This window comes from Heliconius melpomene, chromosome 13 (genome assembly GCF_056956725.1).
Source record: "Heliconius melpomene rosina isolate 202511_hmr_F chromosome 13, ASM5695672v1, whole genome shotgun sequence".
In the NCBI taxonomy this organism is placed as follows: Eukaryota; Metazoa; Arthropoda; class Insecta; order Lepidoptera; family Nymphalidae; genus Heliconius; species Heliconius melpomene.
Window position 1 is genome coordinate 15,710,997 of NC_140401.1, and position 23,041 is coordinate 15,734,037.

General features: G+C 32.4%; 2 protein-coding genes across 6 annotated transcripts in view; both read right to left on the reverse strand.

Moving 5' to 3' along the window:
* Positions 1-1,352: 1,352 nt before the first annotated feature.
* LOC146533135 (uncharacterized) lies at positions 1,353-10,656 on the reverse strand. 2 transcript variants are annotated; one of them, XM_085195889.1, is made up of 7 exons: positions 10,515-10,656; positions 10,208-10,289; positions 9,834-9,953; positions 9,305-9,442; positions 8,717-8,837; positions 7,938-8,114; positions 1,353-2,398 (listed from the first exon to the last, which is right to left on the reverse strand). In XM_085195889.1, the coding sequence occupies exons 2-7, from the start codon at positions 10,265-10,267 to the stop codon at positions 1,491-1,493; spliced, it is 1,524 nt and encodes a 507-aa protein (XP_085052015.1). In that variant the 5' UTR covers positions 10,268-10,289; positions 10,515-10,656; the 3' UTR covers positions 1,353-1,490. The 2 variants fall into 2 exon arrangements, with proteins under 2 accessions (XP_085052015.1, XP_085052014.1); XM_085195888.1 differs by having other exon boundaries at positions 7,938-8,117.
* Positions 10,657-12,582: 1,926 nt separating this feature from the next.
* The window catches only part of msps (msps cytoskeleton-associated protein 5), a 31,571-nt gene continuing 21,112 nt past the window's right edge, over positions 12,583-23,041 (reverse strand). For 3 of the 4 annotated variants that reach the window (XM_085195890.1, XM_085195891.1, XM_085195892.1), the window contains 14 exons: positions 22,722-22,948; positions 21,468-21,599; positions 21,003-21,091; positions 19,888-20,070; positions 19,292-19,424; positions 18,623-18,817; positions 18,178-18,371; positions 17,573-17,800; positions 17,113-17,236; positions 16,778-16,975; positions 16,070-16,223; positions 15,767-15,831; positions 15,547-15,681; positions 12,583-15,092 (listed from right to left, as the gene is read on the reverse strand). In XM_085195890.1, the coding sequence (XP_085052016.1) occupies positions 14,997-15,092; positions 15,547-15,681; positions 15,767-15,831; positions 16,070-16,223; positions 16,778-16,975; positions 17,113-17,236; positions 17,573-17,800; positions 18,178-18,371; positions 18,623-18,817; positions 19,292-19,424; positions 19,888-20,070; positions 21,003-21,091; positions 21,468-21,599; positions 22,722-22,948 (2,153 nt within the window). In that variant the 3' untranslated portion in view covers positions 12,583-14,996. The remainder of the gene's footprint in view (positions 15,093-15,546; positions 15,682-15,766; positions 15,832-16,069; positions 16,224-16,777; positions 16,976-17,112; positions 17,237-17,572; positions 17,801-18,177; positions 18,372-18,622; positions 18,818-19,291; positions 19,425-19,887; positions 20,071-21,002; positions 21,092-21,467; positions 21,600-22,721; positions 22,949-23,041) is intronic. The other variant, XM_085195894.1, reaches the window with a different exon arrangement.

Consider the following 23,041-nt stretch of genomic DNA (forward strand, 5'->3'; position numbering starts at 1 on the left):
TTAGGCCCGCGAGCGAAGCCACTCTCAAGCCTGAGATCTTGAGATGCCGTTTTCAGTCATAAATTATACCTATACCTATGAATGAAAACGGCACAACAAGATCGATCTCTGAATTAAGACCGATTTATAAATATGGGTTTCAGTGTCAAGACACTCTATCCTGCCCGAATTCGACACATTGCTTGTTGAATGGCAGAACTCATCGCTGGCGCCGCGCCCCAGAACAAGCAAATGAAAATAATTAATTCTACAGTTGGGATCGAATCACCGTTGATGGATGACTCTAAAAATCAATCAATATAATAAAACACAACTCTCTCTATTCAAAATTATTATAATTAAAGCTCTGAATATTTCTTTGCATTTATTATAATTATATTCACATTCAATAATCTCCAACAGAACTACGTCACAAAATGAAACGAAATCTTACTTCTAACTTACAATATTAAATTATTAATCATACCACACGGTACAAAGCCGAACTCAGAAACGTTAATTAATAATTAACTGAAATTAAATATATACAAATACGTCACAATGTGTAAAGATATAAAAAAATAGTTGAGCTCTGCCAACTAGCAATGAAATATAGAGTAAGTGAAAAGTTATCTCGTACGAGACTGATAAAGAAGTGAACAGTGTACGTAATTAAGTCTATTCAAATGTATTATACAGATTGTATTGATAACGTTACCAACATGCTACGTTGAGGAAATACTAAATAAAGTATTGCTATGCTTAAAAAATATAACAAAAAAATATTTTAATGATACATTATCAGATAAAAACAAACACTACAAATTTTAAGTCACTTGGGCTAATTATAAAATAAATGTAAGCATTTCCAAAATTATTAATAATCGTTATCTATTTGAATAAAAAATGACAAAACAAATTATTTTGTATCTATTTATACTCGAAAAAATAAAGTATGGAGTAGAAATTAACTACTTTAGTCGCCAATAATACAATTTTATTTAACTAGACACATTTTCCATATCTCTGTCTATCGTGCTGAATACAGCGTGAAGCTTAAAAAATATAATGTTTACTATATATATCATACCTATTGTCCTACTTCAACTCAAAACTATATCTACATATATATTGAATATACAAACCAAAAATCATCATATTATTGCTTTAGAAAACAAACCAATATTTAAGTATTATAAAAAAAATATTATAATTGAACGAAAAAAATATGCTTATCTAAGGAAATAACTCCTAAAAATAGTTGCTAAAACATAACTACTCACAAAAAACGTATTGCAAAGAGACTTGTGCATTCGAAGGCAGTACCTACACGACACAACGCTGATTATCAAAAGAATAATCTCCAAATAACTTTACGTATAAATTTATCATAAGAACGATTCTATCGTCTCTACTTTCGTTTGTACTTTGAATCAGCTAGCAATCTATTGTGATTAAAACTAGAAAAATACTAACCTTATAAAATCTTACAAACTATAAAACAGTATGAATCATAACTCTTCATTTAAAAAGGCATCTATGTCATTGAGCAGTTCTTTATCGTCTTTATTCTTCTTTTGGCAGCTGGCGACGACGTCGGGAACGTTTTTGACCAAGTCTAGATCTGAAGCAGATAACTCCTCTTGCTCCTCGCAAAGGTCTACTATATCTACAGGGTCACCCAACTTCGTCGTCTCTAAATCTATAACATCGTCATCTATTTTAGAAATGTCAGATTCTAATTCTATACTAACGAATTGCACTTCGTTGTCCGAGTCGTTATCATTTTTCTTGACATTTTCATCGTCTTTGCTCTCGCTTATCGATTTTGTGGCACTTCTGTTTCTAACAAGCCTGGGTTTGGGGATTTCGGCAATTTTGATTCTTTTGAATTCATAACAATTATCAACGAGCTCGTCTTCGTGGATATCGTATATGATATCACATTGCTCAGACAAAGTTCGCTTCCTCCTAACATCCTCCGCACGCTTTTGCTCCGTTTTAGTCTGATTAGTTTGCGCGGGCGCGTTCTTGTCCAACTTTTTGTACACTATGGAGTTGCTTCGAACCACTTTAATTATTTTGTTCCCGGAAGTGGTGAGCGTCTCGTGCGTGGACAATTTTCTTTTTCTATTCAAATTGAGAGTGATGGGTGTCGTTTGTATAATTGTTTCGGAAACTTTCTTCCTCGCCCTGATTTCATCCAGGGACAACACTTTGAAGTCTAGGGATTTCTTCGCTTCGGGTTTGCCAACGAGGTCGTCTCTGGTCTGAGGCGGCGGCAGGGGTGGCAGGGGGGTGTCGTAGGCGTAGAGCGCTGCAGCCTCTGCCTGGATACGCGCGAGCAGGGCCAACTCGTCGCACTCGCGGGGGGGCACCTTGGTGGGTGTGGAAGAGGGCGCGCTCTCGTTGTCCGACTCTGTAAGAACACACCGCTCGGGTCACTCCCTCGACTCGGTCCTGGAGGTCGGAGTCGATGATTTTCGTAATTAGTTTTGACGACCGCGGTCACTACCGGTGTGTTCTGAACAGAGTCGTATCTGAAAGCGTCCCGGGGTGGGTCAAAAATAATTACAAAAATCATATTATGAAACGTATTTATTTTGCTCGTTGATAAATAACACAATTCGTTTTAAAACAAAGCCCAAACTACAATCTTTTACCGATCGGTTCCTATGTGGGATTAGGAGTTAATTAGCTTAGTGAACCGTCTTGGACACACTCAGTTCTACTATTAAACAAAGTTTTGAAAATCTTAACTTATCTAATATTAACGTAACAACAACCCCGTATGCAAACAAGAGTCCCGCGGTACCAGCACGTCTTCTACATGAACAATAAACAATTTTTCATTGGAATTATTGTTAAATACGTGCTCATAATACGCAAGATCATCATATAATGTAATATATACGTTACGGCACTCTTTTATATTTATTGAACGTAACCAAATTAGAGATGGGCGATTACGAATTACACTAGAAACAAAAATATAATTGAAAATATTTATTTTCTTTTAACATTGATTCTAACCAAGCCAACACTAGGACTTAACATCTGAGCATATTTTAAAATAATAAAATTAACTCTTTTAGCATTGAACCAACGGCTACCAAAGTCAATAATCGCCCACATCTAAAAACAAAATATTAATATACACATATAAAAGTGTTCAAAACTACATTCTACGTCAATTCAGTACATAACATCAATCCAATCATCACTAAGGGCCTGGTCTTCGAGCCCTTCGTCTGTCAGAAACTCCTTCAACAAACACCCTAACACATAATACACTAAGTTTCAACTAAAACAACACTTGCGAATAAAAAAATAAATGGTGTATAATAATGCCTATATGAAATTATACTTCTTACGATTAAAGGAGTGAGATTAATAAACTGCAAGTAATTTCGAGCTCATTCTTTATGAAACGAATTATATTTAACTTTTTCATAACAAAATAACTAGCAATCTATGAATCTCACCCATCATTGAAAAAAAAAAAACAAAGACAATTATCCTCTAAAACAAAATTATAAACGCGTATCAATATAACAAATTACATCCCTCTCTAGAACTAAAGGATAAATATATTTTTTTAATTAAATGAAGAATTAACCTAGGATTAGAACCTGTAATATACACAAACAAATAACAGGTACGAGCGAAACCAATGTAAAAATAAAAGCAACCATGTTTTTTGTACTAACAATTTTCTCTATACTTCATATTGAGTTAATTTAATATCAGATTTATGTAACTAGTGATGTACGTTAGCGAAATGAGAATCAAGTCGAGTTTCGAGTATAATGGCTATCGATTTTAAACATATCATTATATATGTTTTTAAGTAATTTAAATTAAATTTACCATTCCAAAAGTTACCCATTTTTTTTATTGGGATATATTTTATGATTATTTAATGTGCAAGACATGATGTCATAATTCATGTTGTAAACTACATCATAAAAAAATGATAAAATATTACTATAACAAACATTTTGACTGAGTTTTAAGGTACTTATTATATATACAGACTTTAAAAACTACGCTTCAATTTACGAAAAAAATTAACTCCTCTTTCTAACCGCCACAAAAATCGCACATCACTAGCATTACAATTGAATTTTATTTCAGCTAACAACAATAATAGTAAAAAAAACATATCTTAATCTACATAATACCCCACCAATTGATAGTAATCGTTCAGTATAATATTCACTTCCGTACATATAATGACTAGGCGTACCGTGGACATTAAACAAATAGCCCCATACAATATACATACAGTTGTATTGCATTTGCGACAAAATTGAGCCAATTTAATTGCAATTAACAATTAAATATTAACAGGTGACCATTTCTTTCGTACGGAATTCACAATCAAAATAGTAAATTTGTTATGTTAAATTATTTATTTTTGATTGAATGAATTATTAATTAATTGGTATTTGTTGCACAACAATTAACAATAAATCATTATTATTTGTGACAGAGAAATGATCATTTGTTTAAAATTTAAATTGTTAATTGTAATTAATATTTACCCAACTCTGATTTGCATTTCATTAGGAACATTTGCCCTCAGTGCAAAATATATTTTAAAAAATGTCAGATATAACACTAGTCTGTATTGAGGTGCTATTTATTTATTTATTTTCATATGGTATATGGAAGCGTTATCAGACCATGAACCGCTAAGCTATCAGGTTTATTATTAATTCTCCTAAATTGTTAATACAATCTTAAGCATTAAATATATTTTTTTATACTGTACAGTTTGCAATGTGTCACATTATTTTTAACTGTTTCTATCCAACCCTATGCAATTAATATTCATTCTTTAACTGTACCATGCTTTAACCTGCATCTTGTCATAAAACATAAATCCAATTTTGCAAAGTTAATGTTTTTTCTTATTTATTTTAGTACAATAAAGAATATTATACAATATGAAACAGTAGTCAGAAATATCTAATATAATTAACTTGATCTACTGTTACATTATTATATAATTAACATATTGAAGCATATTGCACTAACTACTCTGTGATAATTTTCTACCACTTAATTTACAATTATTTTATTGTAAGACACGCTGCAAACTGCACAGATAAATCTAAACTTTTTTTTTTTATTTTATCGTATCTATCTAATCACGGTGCGAAATGTATATAGGAGGGTTTCCCTAAAAACCCCCACTAACAATCAATTTAAAGGCATAAAGCTTTTTTTTTTCTTTTTTTTCATCTTACAATAATGAGTTTATAATAATTGTGTATATATATTTTTATTTGTATTTTTATCCTACTTATATGTACTTCACTATCGAAGAAGGATTATATCAACATCTATTAAAAAGTTTACCGCCATACACATTACTCCACATAGTATAGTAATAGTAAATCTAATAATGAAAAACGAAAAAGCTTCAGACGACAATTAAATCTAATTAGCTAAGATATGAAAGTGACATTATAATTTATTGCACATATAAAAAAATATCAACTTTCCTCGCGACTTCATAAACAATTTACATCAGTCAATACTAACTAAATCCAGTGATTGAGCTGACTTCATGAAAATAACAAACAAAAACCAACAAACAAACTGGACATATAGAAAAGAAAAAATGTAAATCCTCTTACAAATACATAATAAAACTCCACTCTAGTCCTTTACTCAACATGTTTAAATAAAACTTACGCGAGTAAACAATAAATAATATTTCTAAGACATTGTGAGATGACTTGTGACTTAGATAAGCGCACAAGTGTACACAAAACTAACAACTACCGTATAATATAATGTTGTTTACATTTGAGTTAATGGCATTGGCACGCTACAATATAATTATAAATTCTGTTATTACAATATGTGGGAGAGTCCACTGGAGCTAAATTAGTGCCAATTTATAGTCTAAAGCAGTGTCAGTTAAAGTGAGCTCGAACTTTTAAATATATCTTAATACTAGCTCACTCTGTTTGAAAGAGTCCCCAACAATACATTTATATGCATATTAAATTATTTATTAAGTCTAGCATTTTATAATATTAAAAATGTTACGGTGTGTGCTGGCTATCTCAACTATTACCGAAATTTATATAATTTACCAGAAATTATAATGAATTTTTCATTTTACAATAGTAAGTGAAATGAGATGAGCCCACACATTATAAGAATCAAATTCTATTACTTGGCATAGCTACCATTTACAAAATTTATTTAGAAAAAATAAAAAAATACATATAAATGTTCATTTCCGCTGTTTTAACTAAATGAAATCAAACTATTTACGTTTATTTACCAATTCCTTACAATTCTCTTACAAAAATGACAATCTTCTATAATTAACCATTTTCTAAGTGTCAACTCTGCTATGTAAAATATTTTAATAGTAAAATCATACGTAAATATATATAGTTTTTTTTAGTTATATATAGTTTTTTCTTTTCTTTTATAATATATTTAACATTAAACCATTTATTTATAATAATATCACCAAAATTCATACAGCTTTTGTTTCTAACACATTTAAGCGCGGCGTTGAGTTCTGCCACTGCACAAGTTTCCAGAATTCGGCAGAAAGTGGGAAACGGAGTGTCTTAAAACTAGGTTTCCTCTGCCCACTCTGCTGTTTGCGGGATATAGCGTGAAGCTTTTGTATGAAAGTCTTAAGATTGGCAGTTAAGGTGTGATTACAACAGTGTACTTATTTTCGTGGTATAAGGCCATAATTTTATTGCTATTATTCACAACACATCAATTAAATACGCAATTCAAAATTACCTTAACCTTTTGGACATACTGTCAAAATATTCCTAATATCATATAAATAAATGATTTAATGAGGCAAATTTTAAAGTTGTTTTAGTGCCATTTCATTGTACCAGACAATATTAGACATATCATGCATTTCTTATTTAGCAAAAACAAAGTATGCTTTATTTTTTTTTGTTATAAGAAATATATGTTTATAATTTAGAGATTACCAAAATCATATTTTAAGACCACGAAAACGATAAAATATCATTGAAAAATAATCAATACATCAAACATACTAGCACTAAAACACCTTGGCTATCACCCACACGCCACAGCTTATAAACTTCAGTACAATTACAAATCAAATATAAATAAATATATTAATATTTAAAAAAGAATTTGATATTTTAGTGCTATAGTGTTACTCGATCCAAACGAAAATATCTAATATTTCACTTATATAAAATACATAAAATATCTCTTAGCAAATAACAAATGTTGCTTTTTTAATATTACATCAAACTTTAAAAAAGAATGAAATTTTAATCATCATAGATCTTTAAAAACAAGATAGCACTAAAACACGACACAAACACAGCCTAGCCAACACAACAGCATACCTTTCTCAAGTTGACATAACCTACCCTACATTGACCACCAGCAGACCACTGGTAGTAGGTACGGTACATACAAGTGCACATGGATTAAATATAAATAAATGGTTTAATATTTAAATTTTAAAAGATGCTTTAGTGCTATAATATTATATAATCCAGACAAAAACATCAAATATTTCAATTACATCTTAAGTTAGCAATATAAAAAATGTTGCTTCATTAATACTAAACCATAATTTTTATCACCATAGCACTAAAACACTCCATGACCTCAGCTTATCAACCTCAGTACAATCGCATACCTTCCTCAAAGTTGACAACCAGCAGACCGCTGGTAATAGGTATAGTTCATATAAGTGCTTGTGGATTAAATATAAACAAATGGTTTAATATTTAAAATTATAAAGATGCTTTAGTGCTATATTGTTATTTAATCCAAATAAGAAAATCAATATTATATTAGCAATATAACAAACATTGCTTCTTTTACATAACAACAAAACAGAAAAATATTAACCACCATAGCACTAAAACACCCAATGACCACAGCCTAACAGTTTCAGTACAATCGCATACCTTCCTCAAAGTTGACCACCAATGGATCAACTGGTAGCGGATATGGCTCATGTGGGTGCGCGTGTGGATGTGCGTGCGCGTGCGCGTGTGTATGCGCGTGCGGGTGTGTGTGCGTGACCACGCGGCGCGGCAGGAGGTCGTTGGTGGGTAGGACGCCAAGAATCGCCGAGTCGAGGACTACTGGAATTAAGATGTTGTAAATGTTTTACAAAAATGTACCTGTAAGCTTTTTCACATATAGTAGAATAATCAGAAAGAACCTAGTCAGTTCTGCACTTTCTGGTAGAATTCAACATGCTGCTTAAATGGCAAAACCAGAACAACATATTTAATGGCAGACACTATCCCACTGCATTAATAACATTAATTATTTTTTAGTATGGACTAAATAAGAAACACCAGAGTTCACAGAAGATTCAATGATTCAGACATTGAATAAATATCTATACATTGTATTTAAGCAAATTTGGAATGGTACTAAGCAAAGAAATGGAAATTTGGAACCTTTTATTCAAGTAGCCCTTTTTTAAGCTTTACATTGTGCTTATATCACAGGGTAGGCAGGAGGAACCTAGTGTTTTTTTTATTTGCTTTGTGTGTGCTGAGATGCTATCATGCTGCTGCAGCCTAATAGATTTTTACCATTATGTGTTCTTTCAGGCAAGGCACTCCATTCTCACTTTCTTCCTAATTCTCTAGACATTGAGTATTGAATGGCGGAACTGCATAACAAGAACAAATTTTTATTACTTTATGTCCTAAAATTAAATTATACAAACCTTGTTGTCGTTGCTGTTGCCATAGCAAAGGTACCGGTGCAGGAGCAGGTGCAGGCACTGCAGGCACTGGCACTGCTGGATTCATTGCTCCTACCTCCACTTCTGGTAAGGTGGCTTGAGCCTAGAATATTAAGTTTTCTATCAATATTATAAAAAAATATAATAACACTAATGAGCACAGCAGACATTATTCTGTCCGAAAGAGCCATCTCAATAAATATATATATATAAAATATAATAAATATAATAAGAAGCCATGTTTGTACAAACATGGCTTCTTATTATTTAGTTGATTTATAACAATAGTCAACATTTTAACCAAGTCCAATTATATTTCTTTACCATCCGAGAATTTATTAAAATATCCACACAAAAATTTGCTCACATTGGTCCAGCCATTTCAGAGACACCTCCATAGGAAACTTTTGCAGTGGTATTAAATTATTAAATTTGGCACAACATATAGGATTTCTAATATCACACATATTCCAATATCATCGATACCAATATTCTCTTAAAAATTAAATTAAAATGTCAACTAAATTATATTAAAATATAAAACGAAAATAAAATGTATATATAACTTACACTAACAATAGGTGCTGGCTGACTGGGAGCAATGCCATCAGTGCGTGCATCAGGATTCTTATGCATGAAAGGACAGTGCTTCTTGCGACAACCTCCTGGCTGATTCTCCCAGTAACATGGTATTTGCTTACGATTTTTCTACAATTGGACATAATATATATAATTTTTTTAATTTATTAAAAGTATCATTTATAATTTATTAAAATATTCAATAATTTACACATATTATTTATAAATTTATTTAACTAATGTTCTAAACTAGATTATAGTTAATTAAGAGTAAAGAATATTAGCAAATTGCTGTCATTAATGTTAATCTTTGATATGATATTAAAAATGAATCTTTATCAGCTATAGGGAATTTCCATATATTATAAACTTAAATGAAATTTAACATAACCTAATACTGTCATTACAATGCTTTATGATTATATTTCTATATTTATTATAACTATACAAATAATTTCTAAATTATCTGACAGGTTCTTAAGTTTGGAGTATAAAAGACAATCTATATAGCAATACATACCCTAAGTTCCATATGGCGCAATTTGCAACATTTGTCAAGGCATTTGCCCTGTTGCCAAGCAGTGCACATAGTTTCACATCCAAGGGCTGAGGGTTCATGACGAAATATACAATTATCCCCCTGGAGTACATATTTCATTTCTTAATATATTTTTTAACAAATAAAAATGTAAAGAAAGCTTTAAATGTAAACTAAGAATTGAAATATAATAATACCAAGAAATTAGATTTAAATAGATTTGTTATCGACGAGGGTTGTTACACAATAGTAAAGCCATTAAAACATAAACAAAAAATTAAATTATGTGCAGTCTATTTAATAGCATTTTTATTGCGACCACTGCGATGTTATCAGTATAAAACACACAAACGTACCTTAGTGCATGTGGAATAATAATAGAAATAGCAATCGTTAAATTTTCTCGGCGACTCCATCGTTTACTTCGCTGCCCGGGTTCTGCGAATTAATTAGTTATACACTTACAAGGCTTATCACGATATAATTGTAAAAAACATATTAGCGATAAGGCAACGTTTCTAGGTGATATTTTAATTAACTGCTAAACTAGTAAAAGGCACCCACAAAACGAATTTTCATTTTGACAGTCCATGAAGCATGTCGCGGTTTAAAAATTCTATTGTAATTTATTAATTGATGATAATTATATTTATTTTTACTCACCGTATAATAGATAAACTAAAAATTAATTAAAATAACAACAAATATCTACACAACACCGCTAACTATAAGAAAATAAATCAAATGTCACTGTTAGAAAGAAAATGTAGTAGATATGGCGGACATGTGGCGGAAGGCGAACTTTCATTTCATTTCACTCAAGAGTGTACGACATTGGTCGTTGTCTATGCCTCGATGACTATAGTCGATAGTGAAATTGTGAGATGAATATAATAGTAATTGAATAAAAACATTAGACAAGTAAAGATACCTTCACTTGAAATATAATTTAAACTCTAAATTAATTTATTTTATTTTAATTGTAGATTTTTTTGGCTTAAAATAAAATATATAAAAATAAACTTCACACTGTATTCCGAGCAGTGTAGCCAGAGAGACCAACCAAATATGTAATATTTTTTCTATGATCATCGTCATCATCATCATCAGCCTGTCCTCGTCCACTGCTGGATATAGGCCTCTCTAATGGTACGCCACTGAGCTCGATCTTCAGTTCTTCGCATCCAGCCGTTGCCAGTCACTGCGAATATCGTCACCGGTCACCCCATCTATTTGGAGGATGTACTACATCCACTGCCACAGAACACATTTACTCACTCTACTCACTCTAGAACGAACTCCACTGCACTCTAGAACGAAGTGGCAATGGGCTGGTCACATTTGCTGCAGAACCAATGACCGTTGGGGTAAGCGTTCTAGAGTGGAGACCACGCCTCGGCAAGGGTAATGTTTTCTATGATATATGTAAATTCAAATTCAAATTCAAAATATTCTTTATTCAAATAAACTTATAATAAGCACTTTTGAATCGTCGAATGAACATATGAACAAAAAGCTACCACCTGTTCGGAAGGCAGTTCTGCTGAGAAGAGCCGGCAAGAAACTCAACAGTTGCTCTTTTCAAAATCAATGGTACAATCTATTACATTAGTTGGCAGCTATCCTGCATTACATTCAAAAGACATTAATTCCATACATGTTTGTCCTCTAAGTATTCTTGAACAGTGTAATAAGCTTTACTTGTTAGAATTTATTTACTGATATTTTAAATTTTGGAAGTGGCAAATCTAGAATACACTGTGGAATTTTATTATATACACGTATGCTCAGACCCATAAAAGATTTATTAACTTTTTGGTGGCGAAAAACCTAAATAAAATATCTAAATAAAATAAATCTCCATTTTTCGGATTTTCTCCTTTGCAATTTTTCACATCTTGTCAAATTTCATAATTCCAAGTAAGTCCACGGGGAATGTTCTGTAGTTTTTGAGCAATTTTGTATCTATTGATTGCATTGACATTAGGGTTCCGTATTTTCTATTGAGATGTGGAACACTAAAATTGAATTACTATTCGTTAATCTTTTAATCGTAATGGATCGGTGTCTATACGTGGAAGATAAATAAGAAAAAATGTTATTGGAGGTCTTTATTAATGTAATAGAATCCAAAACAAAGATTTTTTTATTTTTTTCATTCTATCTCAGAAACAGCTTAACCGATATAAATGCAATTTTCACTATTGGATTCACTTAACATTTAGTGTTTGTTTTATTTCAATCGGTTCACATATAAAGAAATTATGTCAATTAAAGAATTGCATGTAACAATATTCCTACAAAATAATGTTTTATCGCATTCGCTAACATATGGATATTTTTTAAAATCATATTGTTATTATATCATGAAAGTTATTGAGATGGGAATGTAATAATTATGTTATAAAAGCGGGCGCAACCACGAGGGGTCTACTAAAAAAATACAGCTACGCTGTATTCCGCAAACGGCAGGGTAGACGGAGGGAACCTAGTGTCAAGTCACTCCATTCTCCACTTTTCCGTAAGTAGTGGAACTCAACGCCGCGCTTTGCCTTGACACCAGAGCCAAGAAATGGAAATATGAATTTAAGTAAATATCTCACTTCCTGAAGTGGGAATCGACCTTACAACCAATCACATTTACAGTCGCACTTTGTCACTTATATGGTAATAAAAATAGTAAGAAAATTTAAACATCATTACATTTATTCTTAAAAGAAAAAACAACTAATTGACAGTGTTGTATGAACTTTATTTATTAATATTACATCATGATTTAATACATTAATTTAAAATAAATAAATGCTCAAGTTAAAAGTCAAGTTTCATAAAAAGCAATACTAAAGAGAATATTCACAATTATTATGGTTACTTAACAATAAAGTTATCGAGACCGAAAAATTTATGTTATTTTAAATGTAAATACTTAACAAAAAATTAAATATAACAGATCAAGAATATAATATATATTTTCAAACTCTTTGTTTTAGTCAATAGTACATTTTAACATGTTAGTGTTTTGAAAATTAATGTCATTAACAATTTATAACAATGAATAGATAATTTCAACAGGAAGTTCTATACAGTAATTAAACACAAAACTTAAAAGTGGATACAACACTCCTATTAGGACAAATTTAATTTATTGGTTGAACCAAAAATCAGTCAAGTTTTTAATGGACTCATATACACACATAGTAAATAATATATTTTTACTTCTTTTAAAGCTGCCAACGACTTTAATATCAATTAGTATTGATGATTGTAGAGGTCCTCTGCCCCACCTAGGGAACACAGGACAATTATTCAAGTATTGATGACAATAATAATTTATCTATACATAAGTCCAATATTAAAAATAATGTAACTGGTCAAAAATTAAGAAAAAATTTAAAAAAATGTACATATTTTCGGGAATGTCCAGTATCGTCACTCGTTAGTAACGTGTTCATATGATGGTTATATAATGATATAAAATAATGGCCTCATCGCAGCTATAAAAGTTTTCTACAAACCTACTGGATGACTGAACCAAACAAATTATTATAATAAAACGCACTTGAGTATTACCTCCCGCTCGATCCAACAGTCTTAGAATTCAATAAAACAAACTGATGCAAATTAAATTAAAACATGCACTAAAATTTCTAACTTCGTCCAATTCCAACATTTTTCATGGGTAATAGACATACGCCCAATGTTAATAATGTATCTCCTATCTCCAGTTAACGACAATCTTGTATTGTCCGACATGTCTATCCAATCACTAACCTGCATGCCTACCTCCATCTCTGTCTATTTCAATCTATGGTTGCAATTTATGGATTAGGATTGATTATTAACATTGGGCGTAAATTACATATTCTAGTGCTTGTTTACAATTTCCATATTGGCGAATCATTTAGATAAAAATATAAAATTCAATATTATACTCGAAGATATTTTAAGTTATTAGTGTTCGCCTAAAACACAATGGAAGTAACATAACAAATTGCAAATCAATCATAGTTTTCAATTATAATGAAGACTACATTGACGAGAAGAATGAGAATCATTTACTACATGTCTATTTAAAATTTTTTACAGTTTTTCATTGATTAATTTATTATTTTTTTAAGAAATGTATTTACTAGGATACACAGCTTATTAAAATATGGTTTTTTTTTATATTATCACCTCTGGCTGAATATTTAGAGTATAGCTAGATTGAGAACGTTTCAACTGACAACATAAGTATAAAAAAATGGGTTTAACAATATCTACAACTAATGGGGCAATCCAATTGTAAAACAATCGCCACGCATGCAATCTATTTCAAATCGTACGAATGCATAACACGCTTTAAGACACAAATGTTATTTCTAACAATAAGAGATTTTGTTTTTCAAACATGTAAATGGCAAGACCTTGTTATACATTCCCATAACATCGGCCCCTCACTAAGTCACTGTTACTTTACCCTGCTTAATGATACTGCTAAATTATTCGCCTGGAAGTAAGTAATTACTAATTAGAACCGATTATTAGATAAAGTGAATTATTATATTATTTAGTCCTCTATATCGCTGGTAAAACTTAATTTTAAAAGTGAAAAAAAATGGTGTAAGTCAAGCTGTATCTCAATCAGTTACTCCTCCCAGTATATATTGTCATGTTTAATGTGCAAAGCAAGGGACCTGGGACGCTATATCTCACAAAAGGTAAAACAGTGAACTAGTACTATAACTTACTAGTATAAATACTTCTAGAAACTAAATGAACTGTGAAAAGAGATGAAATGAGATTTTGCAGACATGTCTAGTAACCCCCTAGAAGTAGGGGATTATTATCACAAGGGTACTATGGTTTACGAGATTGTAAACAATGAAAATATATTGAAATTAAAAATAATCAAATTACATTTCAATTAGTATAAAGCATAAAAAATGTTTATTTTACAATGTCTTGAATTTAGTTTTCTATCTATTTTTAGTTAATCTAAGTTAATATAAGCGATTGTAACAAAAATAGCGTATTATTTTAATGCAAATCATTTTTGTTGTTTTCATACTTTATACAAATTGAGTGATCTGTAATCGCGTAAACCAAATGTCATGAGTGAATGAGAGCGACGTATTCAATATCCGCGAGCACGAGAGAGACGGCCTATCTCTTGGAGGAGCTCTTGATTTGTTGCAATTTGAGACGTAAAGCGTCCACTGCCGCTTCGTTCTTCTGAGATACTTGTTGTGGTGCGTGGAACTGAAACAAATTATTTTTAGATAGGTAAGATAGTACGGTCGGCGAGTAGCTGCGCAGATTTTATTTTTTTCCCCGAGTGCACGATGTTCGAAACCGTTCTCGTTAAAACACCGTCATACCACTCTAGAGGCATGAAGGAACTCAACGCCGCACTTTGCGTAGTTACCAAATGGAGGAAATGAACATATTCAATATTTCATTTCCTCGAGCGAGAATAGAACGCACAATCTGTCGCGTAACAGTTGCACGCTTGTGCCCCTACGCGTACGCTACGACTGACCTTAATTTCATATAAATAATAATTGCAAAAATAACATCACTATCGCATTCTTATATATAGGTAGAGAAACCCTAATGTAGACACTCCTTTTTTCCATCCGAATTCAAAACACTACGTAATGAGTAGAGTGACTCAACACCGCACACAAATACAGTACAAAATTTAAAAAAATACCTCTAACTGTGGATCAATGCTGTGCGTACGTGGGAGTGTATTTTCGTTGATGGAATCCACAAGTGCACGGTTGTCACCGACCGGTGTACGTGGTTGTGATGAGGGATTTGATTCCATTTTTAAGCGGGCTTTAGCCTAAATACAAAAAATATATATTAGTACAATTACGGTGGGTTGCAAGTTGATGCAATTATTTAGTATTTAAATGATGGAACTATACCTGCAATGCTCTAAGCCTTTCTAAGAAAATAACATGTGATTTTTCATCGTTTTCGTTGCTTATGTCTGTAAAAAATACACACTTTAAGTTTTACTTTATTGCAAATGTTGTTACTATGATTAAAAAAGATATATATTATTAATTATAAATTTTAAACAAGATAATATTAATTAATTAATATTAGTGGTAATGAGGCGATCGCTGTGGGTTCGATTTCCAATTGGGGAGGATTTCAGCACAATTCACTCAACGTCCCGAAAATTTGTCGTAAAGTGGGAAAACTAAAAAATATTCAAACATTACCGATATTCTCAGCCTTGTAATCACTTTTGTACATGGAGACGGATGCCATTTCCCTCTGCTCGGCGACCTCGCGTAGACCTCTCTCTACGTAATTACGAAAGTAGAATGACGACCCTTGCATAAACGTCCAAATGTCCACTTCCGGGTGTCGTTCCTATAGATCAATTATTTATTTTAATTCGTTTTTAAGATTTTAATGATTGATTGGAGTTAACAGACAGTACATAAGAGACACACGAGTATATATTTTATGAGTACTCTAAAATAATATTGATTATATTACATTTTCTAATATAATTAGTAGAACTCATGTTAATTCTAATATGGCATTGGACATTATAAATGTATATGTAACACAACATTTTATGAGAGGCATATAAATATATAATGGTTATGGTATAGTCTTTATGGTCATTAGTGTGGCAACATTTATAGTAATACAGTCATAGCTCAGTTAAAATAATTCCGACTGAATACAATAATTGTAAATTCCAATATCTCATCTTACTGAGTAACGGAGTGTATTGCCACCCTCCCTCTGCATATCATGCTAAGTGCGGGTTAAAAATGAAACCACACGGAAAAAAAAGAATTATCCAAATCGGTTCACCCGATCAAAAGTTCTGAGGTAAGAAACATTAAAAAATACAGTCGAATTGATAACCTCCTCCTTGTACAGAAAGTTAAAAAAATATAAATTTTACTTACTCTCAAATCATACAACTGTGACAATGCATCTCTATTATGTTCTTTGGAACCAATACGTTTGAGTATAAGAGCAAGTTCCTCGTGAACGCCGCGCGGTAATCGTCCGGCGTTTAGCGCCGTATTGGTGACTGTTGACACTGCACTTGGTAGGCCGCCATTGATTTCAGATTGGTCTTTACGTTCGTCCAGTTTTAATTGCTGCGGATTAAATGTTGAATTTACTTATGTATTATGTATGTTATTGATTTTTCTTATATTTTATAAAACAATTAGATCTTTCAGAACAGCAGCAGAAAAAAATTGGTCACTATTTCATTTTACTAATAAACAATTACCTTAAGAACTTTATGCAAATAAGGAAAAAGATCGGATTCGTTAACATCGGGTATTTGCGTTAAATGATTCGTGATCGACGCTCCTTTTATTTTGACTAGCGTGTGTACTAATGTTTTCACGGTTCTGTAAATAGAATTATAAAAAGAATATTATAAATGAAAAGTTATTTATTAATTATTTATTTTGATACATGCCAACATCCTATACATAATAAAAATATTTTCATTTAACTTCAATATTGAATGATGGGTAAGGAAAAATGTAATATTTTCATTTCTTCGATTTGGTAACAAGGCAAAACGCGGTGTTGAGTTCCGCAACTCGGCACACAATGCCTGGAGCGGCGAAGTAAGGAACGAAGTGTTTTGACACTAGACTGTCTCTGCCTAGTTTGCTATACGCGGGATACAGCATACAACTGAAAACAAAAGGAATTAAAGGAATATCCTGGTTTTTTACCTATATGGTGTGTCACTAATTTCAGGATTTTTCTTCCAATAGCTATTAGGGTAGGCCTTATAAAAGAGATGTATTTTGTATAGTATGGCATCATAATCAATGGAATTCACATCCCATGTTGATATCATCTTGAGAGTTTTCCAGAAACATTTTAATAAGAGATCTTGATAACGCGGGTAAGCTGGATCTGACTCTACGATTGAGTCGTGGAGGAGAGATACTATTGCACTATAAAAATAAATTTAATATTATTAATATGTGTTATGTTAATGTTAATGTCATGTTAATGAGTGTTTGGTGACACACAAAGCAGAATCAAAATAGGCCTAACTATAAAGAAGACCTATTTTTGTAAATTATCTTGTATGTTATGTTGCAATTACTGTGCATTTAAATGAGACTAGTGTATGCTTATTTGTTAAAGATAAAAAAAACTCTAGATTGTTATTGCATAGATTAACCAAGTTTTTATAAATTTTACAATGATTACTAAAGATTTATCTAAACAAATTTAGGTAATTATAATAAGTTCAACTAATTTCAAAAATATAAAATGATCAAACAATGAAATCTAAATGTACAAAACATAATATTTGCCCACTTACCACAACAAAGCAGTCCGCGGTGAATGTTCCAGTATACACACACATACATTGTTCAATATGCGCACCAGCCGATCCCGTTCTGACGTGGGGTGTGGCGTGGCGGGCGCCGCTCCCAACACTAGTAGCAGTTCCCCTAGAAGTGATCTTAATGCGCTTTCTCCTACTTGCTTACCGCAGCCTACCGTGTCGTAGAACTAAAATATATCAGACTATTGTTGAAACTGAACACAACTATTTCTATTTTATTTATTTATTTACTATCAAATATATGTTACAGTTATATATTAATAGTAACTAGACCCTACAATTATACATACATAGAAATATAATATTAAAATTGAAGAAATTTCATTATGTAATTTGATATGAAATACTATACTTTGAATACATTTATAGTAGTTTGTTAGACAATGACACTGTAAAAATTAATATATTGTTAACTTACCGTAGTCAAAACCCCAGCTAAATATTTATAAGTCGGTAAAGTCTGTTGTGCCGACGTCGCGCTGGGTGTTGCGGTGCGCAGCCGCTTTAGCTGCGCCGCTACTGCGCACATCAGGCGCGCCTCGTGCGCGGCCAGCGCGGGCCCCTTGCCCGACACAAGGAGTCCGGATATCAGTGATAGAGCTCGGATAGCAGCCTGGAAAGCGCAAGATACTTTGTATTTATATATATCGCTCTTAGAAATAATAAAGTAGGAAGTTTTATGAATAAACATTGGTTATTACTAATGTTCATTAATAAATAGGTAGATTGATGAAATTATTTATACATAAAACAAATTTATTCAAAAAAAAAAACAATGCCCGAAAATAGTATATAACTGTACGGTACTATACTCAGGAATATAGTATACAACTGTAACACGCAATGGCGACTAACAGCATAATACATATCTAACATATCATATCTTTAATAATATTATAAAGCTGGTTTGTTTCATTTAACACACTAATATCAGGAAGTACTAGTTCAAATACCAAAATTATTTCTGTGTTGCCAGTTTATTTAGAATGCTACATTACAAGAGGGATATAATGTGGCCCATTGTACTTGCGGTCAGTTACCTTTGCTAATATGTACTAAATAATAAAATAATATTAAAAGAATTTACATTAAGGTCAGGGCTTGATATAGAATGTATAGTATCTGCAACGTGCGAATCATCTATGGCAGGTTTGTGTGCAGACTGCGGTACTAGAGCGTGTGGGTTCACGTGACGCGGTGGACTGGCTATCGCTACCATACTGGAAAAATAATATAACTGTTAATTTTTAGCTCAGAATTTAGTGTTAAGAACCTTTTCCCTTCATTCCGCCACATTTCTTTTCTTTCGAGACATTGCGTGTTGCGTGGCGAAACTAATTTCCTTTGTCTTGTTACCAGAGCATGGAGAAATGAAAATATCCAATATTAATGTATATAACAGATGTTTATTTTTTATATTTAATTAATTATTATATAATTTATTTGAATTCATTCTTATAATTCATTTATTTCATTTTTCCGCTCTGGTATACAAGCAAGGTGTCGAGATCTGCCATTCACAACGCAATGTCTCAAAAATTTGATGGAGTGTGTGGGACACAGAGTGTCTTAACACTAGTTTCCCTCTGCCTACCTTGCTATACGGTACTTATAGAAACTTAGAACTGTTTACAAAATAATTAAGAAAAATACCATGGTACTAATTAACAAAATATAACTCACCTCGGCCTAACGGGTGCACTAACATTTCTGACCGTGGAGGCCGGTATGGGCTCGTCTAGGAATTTCAGATCAAGTTCAGCTATATCTGGATTGCGTGTAACTGGCCTTCCCGCATCTAATTTGGCTATTAGATCTGGATCTAGGCCGAACGGACCAGTTACAACTTTGGGCTCTGGTATTACACTGTAAAGTCAAATATAATGTTTTATAAAAAGTATATATATATAAATGTTTGTTGTCTGGAAATAGCCAATATTTGTTAGGAATTATCTATATATATAAAAGGACATGTTCTCATTGACTAAGGTAAGACGCATGCACATCCGTAACTGCTGTGCGTAGAAACGTGAAATTTGGACAAATGTTTATTTTCGTAATCTGGACACCCATTCAAGAAGGGATTTTGAAAAATTGTAAAAATCACTAAAGGAATGAAATAGCGGTTGAAAGTTTGTAAAGATTTTTTTTAAAATCGGCACTGATTTTTATAAAATTTAAAATTCAGACTCTTAAAAATATTTTATGGAACACGTGTTTCAGGGTTTTTTAGAATTCACTCCCTAAGAGTGAAAATAAGGGATTGAAAGTTTGTATGGAAAAATCTTTAAATCGCGACCGATTTTTATAAAAAGTTTAATTCAGACTCTTGAAAATATGTCATTGAACACGTGTTCGTGGTTTTTTAGAATTCACCCCTGAGCAGGCGAAGCTGCGCGCGTCAGCTAGTCTTTGTATAATTTGTAAAACATTATGGTGGTAGCTATGTGAATTTGACGATTCAAAAGTGCTAATAATAGTCTATTTGAAAAAAAAAATGATTTTGAATTAAATTTTTTTTTTTTTAATATTGTTATTCTATATGCCACATGCTATAATGCAATCAAACAATAAAAACATTATTCTTCTTATATTTTTAAGCTAAATTGGTACTGGTTCAAATTTAAAAAAAACTTTCTTTGATGCATAGTTCATTTATCTAGAAAGCATATGGCTACACGACAACACGTTTATCACTTAGATGTGTCCCAACTGTTTCATTGTAAAGAAGCTATTAGAATTTGTTTTTAAGTTGGAATAATTTATTAACAAATAATAAATACAAAATATCAACACACGGCTGTGGGGGCGGAGGTGCCTGCTCCTCGATTTCCTCTTCTTCATATTCCTCAGGTGCTTCTTCCTCTGGGATTGCTCGATCATCCTGCTATATTGTAATAAATATATATTACATAGTTTTATCATAGTATACAATATTTAGAACTCTTCGGTGGTGACTTACGCCACGTAGAATGCTTAAATTTAGAGTATAGGTTCCTTGAGGAGAATAGGAGACCGATATTGCTCGAAATTATTACGACAATGGAAAAAAAACGAAAATTGACTTTTTTTAGTCCACGGAAATAGAGTTGTGGGCTAATTTTTGAAAAAAGTTTCTTTTTTTTACTCCTAACTCATTTCTCTTTGTTTAACGATATTGATTAACGATTAGGAGGTACTGCAAAATTTTGGGCTTAAATAATTTTGATTTTAATACATACATACTAAAGCATTACAATATTAAAGTATAAATTAGTACTAACCTCAGGCACTTGCAAAATAGGCCTACCAGAGGCCGATAGTGGCACAACCATCGATCGTCTTTCTTCCGCACTTCGGCTTTTACCAGCTCGTTTTATACGTTCTTCCAATAGAGAAAAATCCTTGTCTGATATCTGAAAGCACATATTGATTGTTATATGAAATCGAATCTAGTATAGGTTAGAATTGAATTGATAGTTTTAGGTTAAAGCATTTTTTTATTTAATAACTTAACAGAAATTAATTCCGATTTCTTCTAATAATACTATTACTTTGTCACTATCAATATAATATGATAAATATTTATTTAGGTACATGTAATATTTTTATCAGTTACGTTATTGATAGGCCGATATGAATTACACATTACATAATGGCGTAATTGTGAGCAGGTGGTGTTTAAGTGATAATACAAATATAAAATTAGGATACTAATCGACAATGTTATATTAATGTAAAATTGGTTTAGATCTCTTAAATTTATGCCTAAAACCTTCAAATCCGCATTTTTTTTATCGTAATAAAAAAAAATTAAAACTCTACCGTTTTAAAATTCAAATCTTTTGTAATAAATAAGTAATTATAATATATTTTAAAGCACTGCACAACACTGTGGTAAATGGTGTTGGTGTTACATTTATATTTTATATATTTTGTTATGATGTGATTTTATTTACATGCATGTGCAGTGATTGTACACCAATAAATCAAAAAAATTGCATTTGTAAATAATTAATAATTATTTACAAATGCAATTTAAATTGTCGTATTATTATATTTTATTTATTTATAAAATATATAATGATTATATATGTGTTATGGTTCTTTTATACGGCAGCGAATGTTGGCCAGCACTATCTCGGCACACCCAGGAACTTCGCGTCACGTAAATGAAGATGCTGAGGTGGATGTGCGGCATAACGCGGCCTGACCGCATACTCAACGCATTCGAGGTATTCTTGGTGTCCGTGACGTAGCGGATGCCATAACTACGAACTATGCAAGTGCCTTGCTATACCAGTTCCTGGTGCGAGACCTTTCGGACGCCCAAGGAAGCGCTGGTTGGATGTCGTGATGCAGGACAAGAGAGCCAATGGTCTAACCACCGAGAACGCAAAAGACCGTGCAAAGTGGAGTAGGTTGAGTAGGGAGTCAGACCCTGGTAATAGCTGCGATTAATGCCAGGAAGAAGAAATGTGTGAGTTACAAATGTGTGGACATTAGAATACATGTCCACTAAATAAAAAAAAATCCACCTGGCCAATCATCTTGTACACCCGCTCCCCATCTAGGAAGTAGGCAGTGGCCACGCAGTTGAGGGCGGCGGAGCGCACCGCGTTGTCCCGGTCGCCGATGTGGCGGGCCAGCTCGCGCAGCGCCGCGCCCCCCGCGCCCCCGCCACCACCTCCCGCACCACCGCCACCGCCCGTCATTACGGTCGATCCGTACGACTCGAGGAGATGGTTGATGCATTCTAAACATTCTGCGAGCAATACAAAATATACAGTCAGTCACATTTTTAGAAACTATCCAATTGGACGGATTCCAAGAGACCTAGCTTAATGTTCATTTTTAT